This window comes from Gasterosteus aculeatus, chromosome 12, assembly GCF_964276395.1.
Source record: "Gasterosteus aculeatus chromosome 12, fGasAcu3.hap1.1, whole genome shotgun sequence".
NCBI classification, from domain to species: Eukaryota; Metazoa; Chordata; class Actinopteri; order Perciformes; family Gasterosteidae; genus Gasterosteus; species Gasterosteus aculeatus.
This window is the reverse complement of record NC_135700.1, coordinates 1,274,011-1,289,720: the sequence shown is the minus strand read 5'-3', so window position 1 is coordinate 1,289,720 and position 15,710 is coordinate 1,274,011. Positions and strand designations below refer to the sequence as shown.

Sequence of the window (15,710 nt, the reverse complement as noted above, 5' to 3'; positions counted from 1 at the left end):
TGGTGGAGGTTACTGTGAGTCACTAGATTATAACTTCAGTCTGAGCTTCACACACACACACACACACCTCTGAGAGGAGACTGACTGACTGACATCCGCACCAAGACAACTAAGGTAAAAAAACATTTGTTTTACTAGAACATTCGAACCTGGTTTTAAATAGAATTGTTATTTTAAAATAAGGCTGTTACTGTTAATAACGAAATACCCATTTGTACCATCAATGCTATTCGTTCCTGGGGAATGTTTTTGGCTATTTGGCAGACAACAGTTGATACATCCATGATATAGATTTGTATATAAAATGTTTCACAAAAGAAAAAACATCAACTTCTTTTATAATCTGAGAAAAATGAATATGAGGTAAAAGATTAAAGCATCAAACATTGTTGGGCTTTTTTAAGATGTGATTTAACATCTAACTGATCCTGCAGCATTTAAACTGAAGATTTTAGTTCAAATAATTTTGTCTCATTACTTTCTGGTTTGTAGGACATGTTTTCTTTGACCTCAGTTTACCGCATGTTTGAAGTATCAACATAAGTATAAGAATAAGCAGTTCTGTGCTGTAGGATCAAACTGGTCTGTAAAGAAGTGGTCGGACACGTTCAGCATTTAGCATGACAGGGACAACGCAACAAGCCCATCGCCTGCCTCTCAACTATAAAGCAAATATCTGCTCAGGCTTCACAGGACAGCGGGGAGAGAGGGATGTTGGTGAAGGTTAACTCACAGGCATGATGGATGCGGTCTGATCCTTTTCCTGGACATGATCCACTCTTAGTTGTGTAACATAATCAGCCAGTTTAGAAAGGCGTGTACGTGTGAACAGACGGGTGTCCTGTAAACGCGTCCGATTTTTCTCAGATGTGACCGTGTGGACGCTGAGTGAGCAGAAAGTCAGATGTACCTGCTGTACTGTCTGACTACACGGTATTCGTTTATACATGGTGTGTAATACAATGCCGTCTTTAATTACGTATGAAGCATGTATAGGCGGGATTGTTTATTTAACAGTAAGAGATACAAATCTAATACTTAACGAAATGTAAAGGTAAAGTCCCCAAGAAATGTATACATCATACCACTACAAGGATTAATTCAATCTAAAATGACTTCTTAATACAGTGTAGATTAATATGAGTACATCCAGATTCAAAATGATAACGTTGAACTACTAGTGGTGGTTCCTTTTTATAACCATCCTTGTTGGTGCAGCCCAGCCTTCATAGCTACTTTAATAACCGTAGATGATCAGTCTTATAAAGATAAAAAATCCGTCTCATCCTCTTGGAAGAACCATGACATACGCTGGCTTTAAAAAGAATGCAGAAAGTTTGAGTGTAGCTGGAAACATTTCTTCATCAGAACGAGGTGAGACGTGCTATTTAAAACCCAAGAGCTTGGTTTAGCATGAGTGACACTTTATAATAGTGAATACCATTTTAGGTCCTGCAGCGAGGTAGGTTGAATGTTGCCCAAAATCAAACAATATGAATTTAAAAAGCAAGATCATTTATTTATATCATCATCTTCTTGCTGTAACACATCTGGATAAGGCACGAAGGAAGACAACTCCAAAAAGAGTCTGTTTGCATTTATTGGTTCCTGCACAGAAAACAATCACACAATTTGACTTCTGATACTGCTTTCTGCACGTCTCGTTAACGTCTCAAACATTAGAAATGATAAACATGTACCCTCAATTGTATAGCACATGGTGGGGTGGTTAGCACTGTTGCATCACAGGACAAAGGTCTGGGTTCAACCCCGCCTGGCACCTTTCTGGGTGGAGTGCACGTTCTCTCTGAACTGGTTGGCTGGGATTGATACTCCTTCCTCACTCAGTCAAAAAAAGAAAGGATCGGTTCATTCAGTGGTTGCCAAACTCGGAGTTCTGCCCCCTAGGGGCAGTAACATACACTGTGTTCCAACCCCAGAGAGAGCTATGCAGTAGGGCCGACTCGCACCAATAAATAGTAAAAATAAATAAAGTCAGCAGATGTTAGAACATGCAGATGAAAGCATTTAAATAGCTATAAAATAAACAATAAGACAGGTGCATCTAGCGATAACATGTCTATATTGAGTCACTTTAGCCCAATTCATGTTTGGAGGTCTCAGCCTGTCTCCTGTCTCCCCGATGGGCCCCTCTAGTTCTTTGGGTTCCTTAGGATCATGCACACTCCTCCTTAATGAAAAGCTCTTAGCTCTTTATGTGCGTCTGATTGAACCACTTCTTACCATTAATATCCAAGCTGCATTTTATTTTTATTTTACGGTTTTGGAAAAGGCAGTAAGTAAATAAGTTGTCGACATTCTGGACAGCTATGACATCTTGATGAATTCCAGTTTTGTAGTTGTAGACCCAGTGCTACAACGCATCACTGCTCAGTTGAAAGCAGCTTTCCACACCATTGACCACTGTGGTCTCCGTACAGGCTGCCCTTAACTAGTTGCCTGTGATTGGTCCTTACGTCTCCTCATACACACTATATGTATAGAAAAAAATATATAAAACGGTACTTTGACCATTATCAGAAAAGTTTGATTGTACAGATAACTGCAGGGAGTTTATTTTTTTTTGTCTAAAAGGTTTGCTACCTAAAAATCTATACCAGGAGGATGCTGACATTTTGTTTCTCAGAGTTACCAAATAGCCTGTTGCTTACTCCCTATGCATGTACATTCTGAGCACTGAAGCAGATTTATGATGCAGAAAGAGTGTGATTGTGATAGTATGAATATTAAATGTCCAAGAGACTTCAGTCAATGTGTGTCTGTCTGTGTAGGATGGACGGTGTCCCTCTGAAGATGCCAGAGGGTGCCTCACATGAAGTCATAAAAGAAGTGGTAAAAAAAGAAGTAATTGTGCCTGATTATCTCACCAGACTGCAGGACACAGAGGTGAGTGTGCACGGCTTATTTTGTGACTTTGTCTATGTAGGCCACTGAAAGTTTATGTTCACTTCCGAACTGTTCTTGAAGCTGCTTGGCCTTGTTATATCCTTTTGCGGGATCCCTCTGGGGGCTTCTAATTAGCTCTCGGGGCTAGTTAGAAGGATTGCCTACTCCGGGTAGGGAATGTGTCCTTACCCCAAATGAAGCAGTTCAAGTCCCACTGGCTTAAGTACCTTGTTCACGAGTGAGGGGAAGATGGAGTGTGAGTTTGGCCGGAGAATCGGAGTCACAACGGTGACGAAAAGAGAGCTCAGCCGGAAGGCGAAGCTCTCGATCTACCGGTCAATCTTTATTCCTCCCCTCACCTGTGGTCATGAAGGATTTGTCATGACTGAACGAACTAGGTCACGGTTACAAGCGGCCGAATGGGTTTGCTCATCTCCCTTAGAGATAGGGTGAGAAGCTCAGCCATCCGTGAGGACCTCGGAGTAGAGCCGCTGCTCATTTGCGTTGAAAGGAGCCAGTTGAGGTGGTTTGGGCATCTGTTAAGGATGTCCCCAGGACACCTCCCGAGTGAGGGGTTCCAGGCACGGCCAGCTGGGAAGAGACCCAGGACTGGCCTGGGAACGCCTTGTGATCCCCCAGTCAGAGCCGGTAGATGTGGCCAGGGAAAGGGAAGTTTGGGGTCCCCTCATGGAGCTGTCACGACCCGACCCCGTAAAAGCGGTTGAAGATGGATGGATGTGCTGATGACTAGTAAACTGCTCCATATAGTGGATGCAATCCTTGTTGTTATCAGTGCAGCCCTCAACTCCATGCTTCTTTCATCTTCAATTAGCTTTTCCTTCTGGCTGACTCTGCCTCCTGTTCTTCGATAATAGCGTTTCAATCAGCGCTGCACGGTATCACTGTTGCTGCACCTTATCCACGTAAACTTGAAGAAGAAGATTTAACTTTTTGTCATTGCACAGAGTACAGCTAATGAGACAACAAAAAAAACCCAAGCGTGAGAGTTGGCAGCCCTGTAACTTTGTTGGCTAGCTTGACAACAACTTTCCTAACACAATCAAACATGAAGCAAGTGCAGAGCTCTCGACTTGTTGGGGGCCAACGGGGGGGGGGCTGGCGCGTTTTTTTTTTTGCGTGAGAAATTGGATGTGTGGTGGGAGTGCGTGACTAAAGACCGAAATGAGTGACTGTCACGCTCAAAGCCTGACACTTCAGAGCACTGCTGAATAGTCCAGCAGAAATATATACATGCAAAATAACCTACAATTTCACTCGGGCCTATATGATAAGGTTAAAATGCACACACACAACAATACACACTTGATGCAATAATACAGTTACATAGTAATAACAATAATACACTTGATGCAATAGGCTGGTGGAGCCTGAGGCTGGATCTTCACCTAATTCTTTTTGTTTTTAGTTAAGGAAAAATAATTATTCGATGAATTGAGTTAAAATATGAATGTGAGAATATCAAACTCTCCATCTCAAATCTGTAAAATTATGTAATTCATACTTATGGAAATATATAGTCAGATACGGACAATAGGCCTACATAGCTGTGTATAGTCAATGCTATGAGATTGCTATGATGTAGTTTTCTATATCTTGCTGTGGTTAATACTAATATGAATGCTATTTGTTAAGTGTTCAAAAAGCTGGGCAGGAACTAGCTGGTAAAAAAGGGAACCTTCCAGATGTTTTATTTATTACTATCATAGATAAATATTCCATCGTATCGTATTTGTGGTATTGTATCGTAAGTATCGGGTATTGTAATATTTTGGTAGGTAGTATCAAAGTCATAATATTGGTATCGTGAAAACTTTAGTCAACTTTAGTTATGACACACTCATAGGGCCACAAAATAATACACATAACACGGTCGGTAAATGTGCGGCTCCACTCAGCTTCAGTCCCTAATAAAATACCTGTTGTAACGCGTATCCTTGTGACGTAACATGTGTGTATTTATTACAATCTGATTAAAGTTTTACATGTAAATGTAACAAAATATTATATTGCAAAATTGAATTTGGCTCCCACAGTATGTTTGCTACAATTGTTTCTGTCACTGATGTTTAGTTTATCCATTTGACAGTATGAGTTCAGCCTGGAAAACTGGGTGCTGACCGGACTGCAGAGTGGCTTCACCAGCCAGCATCCGCCCACCTCCTCCTCATCAGGACTGCAGCCATCTTGTCCTCCGTACTGGATGATGTTCAGCAGCCCACAGCAGAGTCGCTTAGCCAGCCGCCACTGCTCCGACTTCTGGGAGCCCCCTCCTCGACAGCGCTCCCACAGCCTCAATCCCGCGGTCCTGCGCACTGAAGGGCCCGTCTCTGACTCAGAGGATGAGGCCTCAGAGAAAGACAAGATATATTTTTCAGTGAAAGCCTGCTCTGGTCAAAGGAAAGCACAGAGAGCCTTTGTCCCAGACCTCCTGAACCCTCCTGCCTGCCTCAGCAGCCTGCCCCACCAGCGCAGGAAGAACCTGCGACAGTGCTCCCTGTCAGTGCTGGAAACGTCCCAAGACCACGGCCCCAACACAGACAGCCCGATTTCAAACTGGACCCCCATCAGCCGAGCCCTCAACATCAGAGCCAATACAGTTGATAGGCTTCCCAGCACCAACAACCACAGCACAACACACATGGTAAGAATTACACATTGTAATGTTGAGGGAACCAAAGGAACTCCAGTTACATTCATAGTAGGCTAATCCTTTTAAGTAGGAGCGTTTACAGAGTTCCAGGATGTGTTGCAGTGTTGAGTTGAATGGTCCTTCAGCACTGATGTGATGATGCAGATCATTCATTTGGTATGACTTTTTGGCATCTCTAGTGGTTTCACAAAGTGTATAGTCTGGTGTTACGTTCCAGCTCCCAAAAGGGAGGGGAACATGACAACCACTGCTCGGGCCCACCGATGCCAGCAAAAGGGGTATGGACTCGCGGTGTGAGAAACGGACACAAACACCAAATACCGTATAAACGCTTTTATCTAAGCACGGTAATAAATATACAAAAATAAACTATTAACTTTCTGGGAAAAGGGGAGGGCTGGACGGACCAAAACAAAAATAAACAAAAAGGTCCCCACCACTAACCTGTACTAACCCCCAATAGAAAATACAGTCTTCCTGGCACACGGTCAAGGCGCCCTAACCAAACGTACAGGTGGTGGTCCACCCAGGTCCGCCCAGGTCTAAACTCTTAAAAGTAAAGTAAACCTACGGGTGATGTATACCCCGGGGTAGCTCAATCTACTCCCCACTCCCTGTGAACAAAAGAGGAAACAAATAATTAGTCAAACGGATACAAACAAACAATTGCTCCCTCCTGCTGATACAAGTTCCAAAAGGAACACAAGTTAGGTTATTTAACACCAACTACCGAAATCGAAATATCCCCACACAGGGTACAAACCAAAGACCAGGTAACAGCATTAGCAGCGAGAGAGAACTTCTTCTTCTTCTTTTGCTTTTTATGGCGGTTGGCAAACAACTTTAGGGTGCATTACCGCCACCCACTAATCTGGAGTGTGGACTTAAAAAAATGAAACCTCTACTAGAACAAATCAAAAAAAAAAAAAAAAAAAGAAAAAAAAAAAAAATTCTCAAATTCTATTCATTAGTCTTGTTTCCCCTAAATATGCCAACAGCAGTTCCCAACACTTGTCCCTAAAGCCCTTCTTCAGTATATTGCCTATATTTGCCTCACCCAGCTCTCTTAGCCCCTTTCTCAGGACTTCTCTCTCTGCCTCGTACCTCTGACATGCCATCAAAACATGTTTCCTCTTCTTGACAGTGCTCGCACCTTCCATTTCGATGTTTCCCAATCGTATAGAGGGAACTGTTAAGACCAGTATGACCATTTCTTAGCCTTGTCATTACCCTCTCCTCTTTTCTATTTCGTCCCCCAGCTCCTACACTCCCAACCAATGGTTTATTTTTAAACAGTTATCTTCCTTTGCTCCCTTTATTCCATTCATTCTGCCATATCGTTTTGATTTGTCCCTTAATCACCCCTTTAGCTTCTGCCTTACTCATCTTTATATCGACTATATTTCTCCCACACTTCAGCGCCCTTTTTGCTGCTTTATCCGCCTCCTCATTCCCATCGACTCCAACATGGGCAGGGACCCACACAAACCTAACTGCCATCTGCATTTGATGGGTTCTGAATAGGGATTGTAGGATTTCGAACATTAAATCTCAAGCAATCCCCGAATCAGAATCATTATACAAACCCAGAACTCTGGGGACGTAACACGCCCCCCTCCCCCCAAAAAAAGAGCTGCACTCTGCGGACCATTTAAAAGGTACTTTGGGACTGAGAAAAGGTAGTTAGGGACGCTACCACCGTTGAAAGGTTTTTCCCTGTCTTTTTGGTCTGCTTCCAGCCGGGCCGTTTTCAGCCTTAGCCGAGCAACCTCTACAGACTCGGAGAACTCAGGAGACCACGGTGCGTACTTTGGCAGAGTTTGAGGCGCTGGAGCTTCCCCATCTCCAACACTGCCCTTCGGCCTTGCTGGCGAGAGATTCTCTACGGGGCCCTCATCCTCCTCATCCTCTGTTTTCACATCCACCACAGCCATAACTCCTGCCCTAGACAGACTCAATAAATGGCCTTTGATCATCATTAGCAACTTCTCTTTATGAGCCTGCCTTTCAACTGTAAGATTGTAGTGGTCTGCTAGCGCTAACAAATCCACCTTACGCAGGTTAACCAATGAACCCAACGAGGGCTCCGCAATGAAGCCTGCCACATCTGAAGAAGTTGCCATGCTCACACCACAACCCTGCACTACTCAGTGCACAACGAACACTACAAACTACCAATACTACAAACTAAAGGACAGAACAACAACTACCAGGAAAGACAACAAAACTAAGCCTTACTCTCACCCCAACACCACACCCCAATCACCAACCACAGGGTGGTCTGAGCAGCGGGGTGCCAACATCCCGGACGAGCCCGGGCCATCTGGTTTCAGATGACTTTAATAAGAGTTGATCAGCACTACACTACATGACATGAAATGAAAAGTTATTACATTATGAACATTTAACCAGATGACGAAGTGGAAAGTAATCAAAGTTATGAAAGTACTGTACGTTTGAAGTGTTTGTATTTTCATTTCACAGCATTTTCAACGTCAACTACATTGCATATATCTGACAGCTGGAGTTACTGGTTATTTAATGTAAACATGGCGTTTTTATAGCTTATTATGGGTCCGCCTTCTAATTTCCTGCTTTTCTTTTAAGTTTGTAATAACAGAGAGCTTATAGTGAGAGTTAGGAAAAGATAATGCTCTGGAATCTGTAGTAGTCAACGCTTCACTCTGCAAGAGCAGACTATGAATACTGATCCGTACTATAAATCTTCACACATAATCCAGCAACAACGCCGAATGTAGCTTCCCACACACCCTGTCTGGTCAACACAGCAGCATTTGTATTTATATTCAAGTTGGCCGTAACTCAGTCTTTGGATGTCCTTGTGTTTGGCTCATGAATGTCAAAACAAAGGGGAAATCAATCCCAACCATTTTATCAGTTCACACTTACACACACAAAATACATTCAGGGATCTGCTCTCTAAAGACTACACTCTAAAAATAGACTGCTGCGTAATGTGTAAAATCTGCTCCCTAAATCCAGCCAGGTTAAAAGAGGTTCATCGGGAGCAGCTGGAAGATATGCTTTTAAAGGGGTTTCACCACTTTAAAATGTAATCAAAATAATTTTACAGTGTCAGACAAATGCTGGCATGGCCGAGGTAAAAGAACACGTCTGAGGGAATTCCCTGCAGAGAACGCCCTCTTGTTTATTTGTAAGGGAAATTCGTAACAGCGGATTCCAGAAACCTTTTCAGAACTGGAAGATAAGAGCTTCAACCTTTTATATTTGAGTGGCTGGATGGAGTTTATAGTTTTAAAGGCATGCAAAGAGCTGCTGCCACATTGAGACATCTGGACCTAGATCTGGAGTGCCCACACTTTTCCTGGCTCGCAAGCTACTTTTCAACTAACCAGGTCATGGCGATCTACCCCACCCCAACCTCCGTGCCAGCTGACGGGGGGGGGGGCAAGGGTCCGACCAGTAAATAGTAGCGGTGACGCCGTAAGCGTAAAACAAGTCGATATGAAGAAAACAACAAGCCTCTCATCTGTCAGAAGAAACTGTCACAAGCATCCCATACATTCTTGGTCATTACCTTACTAAAGTCAGTCTGGGTTGCTTTGGAATAAAATTAAATGCGTCCGTTAGTAAGCAAGGATCGCTAATTAGCACCAGCATTAGTTTTGGTCGGTAGACCGTGCGTGCGTGACGTCATTTTTTTATTATTGATGGTACCCAATCGACTGGTACTGCCTTTGAGATTGACTGGTCAATCGCGATCAACGTATTAAGCACCCCTGACCTAGATGATGAAATAATGTAAGGGCCTTATGGACGTTAGCCTGCTTTGGTTCTACATCTGTTCATTTGATCAGATTGGATATGTCTGAGTGGCTGCTGCTTTCTATTCTCACTGCCTGGCTCTCCTCTGTCCATACTCACTCTCTGGACTTTCGTTTCCGAGAAGTCATCCGCTTTGGACTCGTCAGCAGAGCTCCTGTCAGCTCTGAGCCCAGAAGAGAGAGAGCTACTGGGGGCCATCACTGACCAGGGTTACCCCCTTCGCACCGCCATCATTGCCCTGCAGAAGACTGGGCAGCAGACCCCAGATCAGGTCAGTCAGCATCACACACTTTAGGAGCTCTGAATTTATTTACTGTCTGCCCTACAGACAGACCCACAAACAGTACTACCACGTACATAAACATGATTTGACGAGCAGAAATTGGGTGACCCTAATCTTGAATCACAGTATTCCAGCCCTTCTCAGTTTATCAGCGCCTCTGCTGCTGCCGCCCAAAACTTCCCAGGGCGGTTTTCCTCCAACAGGCCTCAACTCAACCTAACAACCCAATCAATGAAGGCTTTTAGTATAAGCCATCAGACGCGCAGTTTAGGGCTGCCCATACCAAGTCATAGTAGGATTCTTAATAAAGCAACCAGAATCATACACACTGGATCTTAGAGGACAATAGTTGGCATCATCAAACACAAATGTAATATTCTAATATATACTGGCTGATTTTGTAGACCTTCATTAATTCGCAATTGGACATGTGTCTGCATTTTAGCTAATCCCAAATGGGAGCCGGTTAAACAAACTCATTTTTTCTTGTTGTAGCTTTCTGTACCAACTTTTTGCAATAAACGCTAAAACTGCCCACTTTTCAGCAATCGGACAAAGTGCAAAGGATTTCATTTAAATCTCTCTTGTATACATCACATTAAGAAGCTTTACTGTAACTATATGAGCTACATATAGGCTATTCATATTTTCCCTCCATCTTTTCTTAATAGCACACACAAGGTTCTTCAATGGTTCTTTAGAAGGCAGTGTGGTTCTATAAATAACCATCACCTTCTAACAAACAATTTGATCTGTTAGATTGTTCTATATGTTTTTATATAGTTCTTTGGGTAATTAAATGGTTTTTTGAGATATTAAAGAGTACTTCCACGTGACACTCCATCTCGACTGACCAATGTCTTTTCAAACCAGTAACCCCCTAACTAACAGCGGTCGTTTTAAGGTAAGTGATGGAAGATATTGGTTATTACAGGAAAGTATTGCTCTTTTTTCTCTTTGTCATGTCACAGTCATTTTATCTGAGTGTTACTATACATACAATATTGGTGCCATTAGCTTTGCTGGAAACACCATGCATGTCTAGATATAAACTATATAATTACTTAAGCTATCAACTATTCTTTATTAAGCCATTAACTTTTTTACCAATTTAAACAAAACGATGCCCTTGCTACATGCTGGCTAACTGCACACGGTTGAAAACAACATAGTGCTAGTCAACGGACTAACGTTATTTCCAATTGCTGAAAGCTAATGTTAAAAAAATGGCCCTTCAGTTATCTAAGAGATTGGGCTCAATATTTGACTGACAGCGACCAGCAGCTGAGCTGGCTGGGGGGGTAAGACCGTTAACAAACTTGTTTTTGTAACTGTAGCTTGTAAGTTAAGGTGAGAAAGCTACTTACTAGTTAGTAACTGTTGAAGAGCAGTCTGTAGGATTAGAGCTTAGTGAGCGCTATGAACTGAAGGCAGCTTATACTATGAGCCACATTTTCTGACTATATGATGTAATGTTAATGCCAAGTTCCTGATTGTTGTGTATTTACACAGTATAGTAGTAGACAAACTTTCATTTATGCTTTTTGACCAACTGTGGAGGATGAAACGGGACACTGTTTGAATACGAGGGTTGGGTACTGGTTCCTATATGACCGGTATCTACCAGACCGAAACGCAACGCAGATTTTGGTGCTGGCTTCCGGTGTCTGAGTTGATGATAGTAAGTTAAATTACATTTATTAATTGAGCTTGTTTTTTACGCAAGCCTAATGGTTCTAAAATGCTTATGCTGTTGTGTGTAGTCACCTCCAAAACAGACAGAAATACTGTTATGAGTGATACATGGTGGATGCTGCTAACCCAGAATTGAGCATAAGCTAAGATTTTCACAGCTTCATTGAATTATATTTTCTACATGCTTTTAGTGTTTATTCAACAGGAAATGGCAAATCTATGGACAGTTGGCAAGGTCTCTCTTTGACTGGAACAGAATGGTCTTAAAGAATACCTGTAGGCCTTTCTGTGGGAGCCTTTGAATCAGAGATTTAGAAACCAAGTTATGACTTTTTTCTTCTTTAAAAAAAAAAAGATTTGTAATTTGCAGGCCAGTTGGTGAATGCAGTGATACTCCTACCATCGGCCTTCAAAGAAAATGCATCACACCCACAAATGTCCTGAGCAGCAGCAGCGACACCGAAGATGCAGACATGTAATTAGCCAATGGCTGTCGTGTTGGCGCTCTATTGTGTTTTTAATCATGTGTACCCTTGTCAGGTGAAAAAAAAAAATCATTTTTGGAAGCTTTAATCCTGCAGATCAACACATAGGTACCTGTAGCTGTGCAGAGTGGCAAATTCTCTAAACATTTCTTGTTGCATGTAGCACACAGATTACAGTAATTACATTACATTAATTAATGATAGAGTTAAGTGTTGTACATTTGCAGGTTTTTGTTTTATCATGATCATTTTGCTATCATTGCTGTGTATGTAGATGATTTAAAAGATCCTCAAATAAAAAAGGTTGGAACCCTGATTCCATTGTGACCCTCTGTAAATGTACACCTTTTTCACATTTCATAAAATCAGTTACTCAGAGAACCATTTTTAGAACCAATTGGGTCTACGAAGAACCTTTCTTCAGGTTCTTCAACTACGCTGCATGTATCTGACAGCTGGAATTACAGCTTATTATGTATATATATATATGTATATATATATACACATATACATATATACACACATATATATATATACATACATATACACACATATATATATATATATATATATATACATATATATACAGTATATGGCGTTTTTATTAATTTTCATGGTTCCACCTTCCTGCTTTCTCTTAAGAAATATTTTTTTAAATTGTAGCTATGGGCTATTTGTGGGAAAAAATCTGTCCCTTTGAGTTTTGAGTAATTGTGATGGCAGCATTCTGTTTTACAAATGAAATAATCAATGATGAAAGAAAATAATCAGCAGATTACATTATAATGCAAATAGTGCGTTAGTTCCACCTTCAGCAGCTTCAACAGTAAAAGACAATACAATAATATTCCTATGGTATGTTACCCACATAACATGCATCCATCAAAGGAGACATTTTACTGATTGTACCTTCATGTGTTTACTTGAATTAAGTGAAACATCTGAATATTCATTCACTAATGGTAGATCGTGGTCAAACATTAGTTGTGGTTATTACTGTATTATTATTTCTAATAAGTTTTAAAAGTTCATTTTGGGTTTTATTACCCACAAGATGTTGGAATATTTATGTGTGTTTTTAGATCTTGAGTTACCTGGTGGCTTGTGACCGTCTATGCCAGCTGGGTTATGATGTGGCTTTGGTTGAAGAAGCTCTGGAGATGTTTCAGAACTGTGAAACAAAGGTAAGACGTGCAGAATCCTACACCGCTACATGAGCCTTTCATTAGAGACAACACAACTTTCAACTTTGCCTTTGAAACTCATTTTATTTTTTAAAAAAAAACATTCTTTGTCTTATAGGCAGAGGAGTTCCTCCATCTGCTGGGTCAGTTCAATGAGATGGGCTTCCAGCAGAACGCCATCAAAGAAGTGCTGCTGGTCCATGAAAACCACCGTGAGCGAGCCCTAGAGGAGCTGATGATGCGTGTGGCCTAATGGAAGATCAAACACACGCATGCACACACACACCCTTACCTTGCAATGTATTATTTCTGGTTGCTATTATTTTCTTAGTTACAGGGAGAAGAACTACTACTGTTTTCTATTCAGTTATTGTAGCTGAAGATGGATGTGGCCTTCACCCAGGAAAATTCAATTGTTGATTATGTATGTGAATAGTAAATTACTAATAGTACTATATATGTAGTATACATTATTTATAATATGTATGATGATTATGGTGGTGATATTGATGATTCCAATGATATTGGTGATCATGATGATGAAGGTGGTGATGTTAAAGATCATGATGAGGATTGTGGTCTTGATGAAGTTGGGGAAGATTTTATTCAACTGTTCAGCTTTCTTCCGTCTTTCCTAAAATTATTCTGTCTGGGAAACTGCCCTTGAACTTGTTTTCTATGAAAACACCAGCAGTGTCCATCAGGGACTGGTTTGTACAAACAGAAACTCAATGTTATCAAATCATTGCTGTGTGATTTGTAGATACTATAATATTCCCACTAAGATGTCAAGCAGTTGTTTAGTTTAGCATGTTATAAAAAGATTTACCCCTGATTCTATAATATTGTAAGAATACAGTGCACTAATTGTAATTGAAGAAGGAAGATAAAACTGTAAACTTACAGCAGAGTTTGGTTCTTTAAGTAACTTTTTTTCCTCCTCTTCCAAATACACCGGGCGGTTTGTTTCAAACCTGTTGGATGTGTTTCCCATCTTTGTATTGAACCTCTGAAGTCTAAAGTACTCCTACAGGCTATCAGAGCATTGTGGTGAGAATCTGGGGAAGCCTCTGACCTTCTGGTCCTGATCTACAGAGTTCTCCATGTTGGAGACGCAGACTTTATTCAGTCTCATCAAAAATGTATATATAGATCCAATCCTGCCAAAACCTTTCATCTCTCGCTTCACTCTCCATTTGTAATCCTCTACAGTATACTCTGTGGTCACCTCCCGGCTGAGTGTGAACACAGAATCTCCTCTGGCCACAGCAGTCAACAGAGAGCCCTTGCTATTCCCGTACTGGCCAGACATGGCCGTCCACTGGCCGGAGCTCAGGTTGTAGCAGTCCATCACACACATTAAGAAGTCATCACAGGGTCCATTGCGCATCACATACAGATTATCTTTGTGTGGCACCATATAGAGACCATAACTGTGCTCACGGATGAGCGTGGTAACCAGCAGCCACTGATTCCGTTCAGATGCGTACTCAAGTATATCTGTGGCCCCCTTACCTTTCCAGAGGCAGATAAATATTCTGTTCACTGCTATAGCTGACGCCACCAAGGCTGCAGGGCAGGGGAGGGGGGGGACAAACCCCCAGCTTCCATTTGACACCGTGTACCTCTCCACAGACGACAGGGCCTTCATGTTGAACTCACCACCTATGGCGTAGAGGCAGCCCTCATGACCTATCAGAGTCAAGTTGTAGCGTAGCTGCTGGGAGCCACAGATGGTGGACCATGTGTTTGCTGCAGGATTGTAACAGAAACCGTTCTCCACTACCTTCTTTGTTATATCATGAACTCCTCCGATGATGTAGAGTTTGTTGTCCAGGACGGCCACACCGGCCATTGTGGTACTTGTGCTCACAGGTAGATGAGTCAGGACCTTCCACTCGCTGTTGTCTTCGTCCAGGTAGCAGACAGTCCTCTGGAGATCCTTCAGCTGCTCAGTGGATGGAGAGTGGCTGCACACTGCCATGTAGCTACTCGGGAGAAGGGACTCTATGTAGTCTACCATCTTCTTGGGTAAGGTGTGAACTTCTTCCTTCAGTTCAGGGTACATATCTCTGATGAATAAGGCTGAACTGTAGGAGAGCTCTCCCACTCCATAGGTGGCAGCCGTGTGGTAAATGAGCAGACAGTTTTCAGAATTTACGATATTGATCAAGTGCTCGGTGAGAGCCGGCACCTGCAGGAAAGCCGCACACTCAATGGCTTCCACGATCTGGTCGCTGCTCAGCATGGGGTGTTTCCCGCCCAGGACCTGCAGCATGACCTGAAAGCCCAGTACCCCCACACACTGCAGCTGGATCTCTTCCTGTTGGCACTCTCTCATTCCTGACTGGAACAATGCTCTAAAGTACTCACATTTCTCAGACAGAATGGTTTTATCCACAGCGAAAGAGCGGCCGTCAATGCTGACCCTCAGATTTTCCGGGGGCTGACGCTGTCTTGGCTGCTGGCTGAAGCTTGAGCAGCTGTTGGACTCCATCGCTTTCCTGATTTTGGATCGTCATTACATTTCAGTTAAAACGCAAACTGACAATAATACAGCTCTGATCCAGGTCAAAGTACAGCATCAGTGGTGTTTCACCACTTACTGCCAGTGTGAATGAGCACCTCCTATCCAGAGCTGATGCTAGCTGACAGAGTTTTCTCACAGCTCTGAGAAC

At 42.3% G+C, this 15,710-nt stretch overlaps 2 protein-coding genes across 3 annotated transcripts; one reads left to right on the top strand and one right to left on the bottom strand.

Moving 5' to 3' along the window:
- Window positions 1–9: 9 nt before the first annotated feature.
- ubap1lb (ubiquitin associated protein 1-like b) lies at window positions 10–13,942 on the top strand. Its single transcript, XM_040196005.2, has 6 exons — window positions 10–114; window positions 2,793–2,907; window positions 5,015–5,569; window positions 9,507–9,656; window positions 12,931–13,032; window positions 13,151–13,942. Exons 2-6 carry the CDS (start codon window positions 2,794–2,796, stop codon window positions 13,283–13,285), a joined length of 1,056 nt encoding a protein of 351 aa, XP_040051939.2. The 5' UTR covers window positions 10–114; window position 2,793; the 3' UTR covers window positions 13,286–13,942.
- Window positions 5,147–15,668, bottom strand: kbtbd13a (kelch repeat and BTB domain containing 13a). Of its 2 annotated transcripts, XM_078085400.1 has the most exons (2): window positions 14,548–15,668; window positions 5,147–5,274 (listed from the first exon to the last, which is right to left on the bottom strand). In XM_078085400.1, exons 1-2 carry the CDS (start codon window positions 15,527–15,529, stop codon window positions 5,261–5,263), a joined length of 996 nt encoding a protein of 331 aa, XP_077941526.1. In that variant the 5' UTR covers window positions 15,530–15,668; the 3' UTR covers window positions 5,147–5,260. The 2 variants fall into 2 exon arrangements, with proteins under 2 accessions (XP_077941526.1, XP_040016631.2); XM_040160697.2 differs by lacking the exon at window positions 5,147–5,274 and having other exon boundaries at window positions 13,925–15,668.
- Window positions 15,669–15,710: the final 42 nt, after the last annotated feature.

Bases quoted from the DNA above. Each gene is read 5' to 3' on its own strand.
- ubap1lb (XM_040196005.2), top strand. From the start codon at position 2,794: ATGGACGGTGTCCCTCTGAAGATGCCAGAGGGTGCCTCACATGAAGTC. The intron at 5,570-9,506 runs GTAAGAATTACA...TTCGTTTCCGAG, and splicing joins ACCACAGCACAACACACATG to AAGTCATCCGCTTTGGACTC. The intron at 13,033-13,150 runs GTAAGACGTGCA...TTTGTCTTATAG, and splicing joins TTCAGAACTGTGAAACAAAG to GCAGAGGAGTTCCTCCATCT.
- kbtbd13a (XM_040160697.2), bottom strand. From the start codon at position 15,529: ATGGAGTCCAACAGCTGCTCAAGCTTCAGCCAGCAGCCAAGACAGCGT.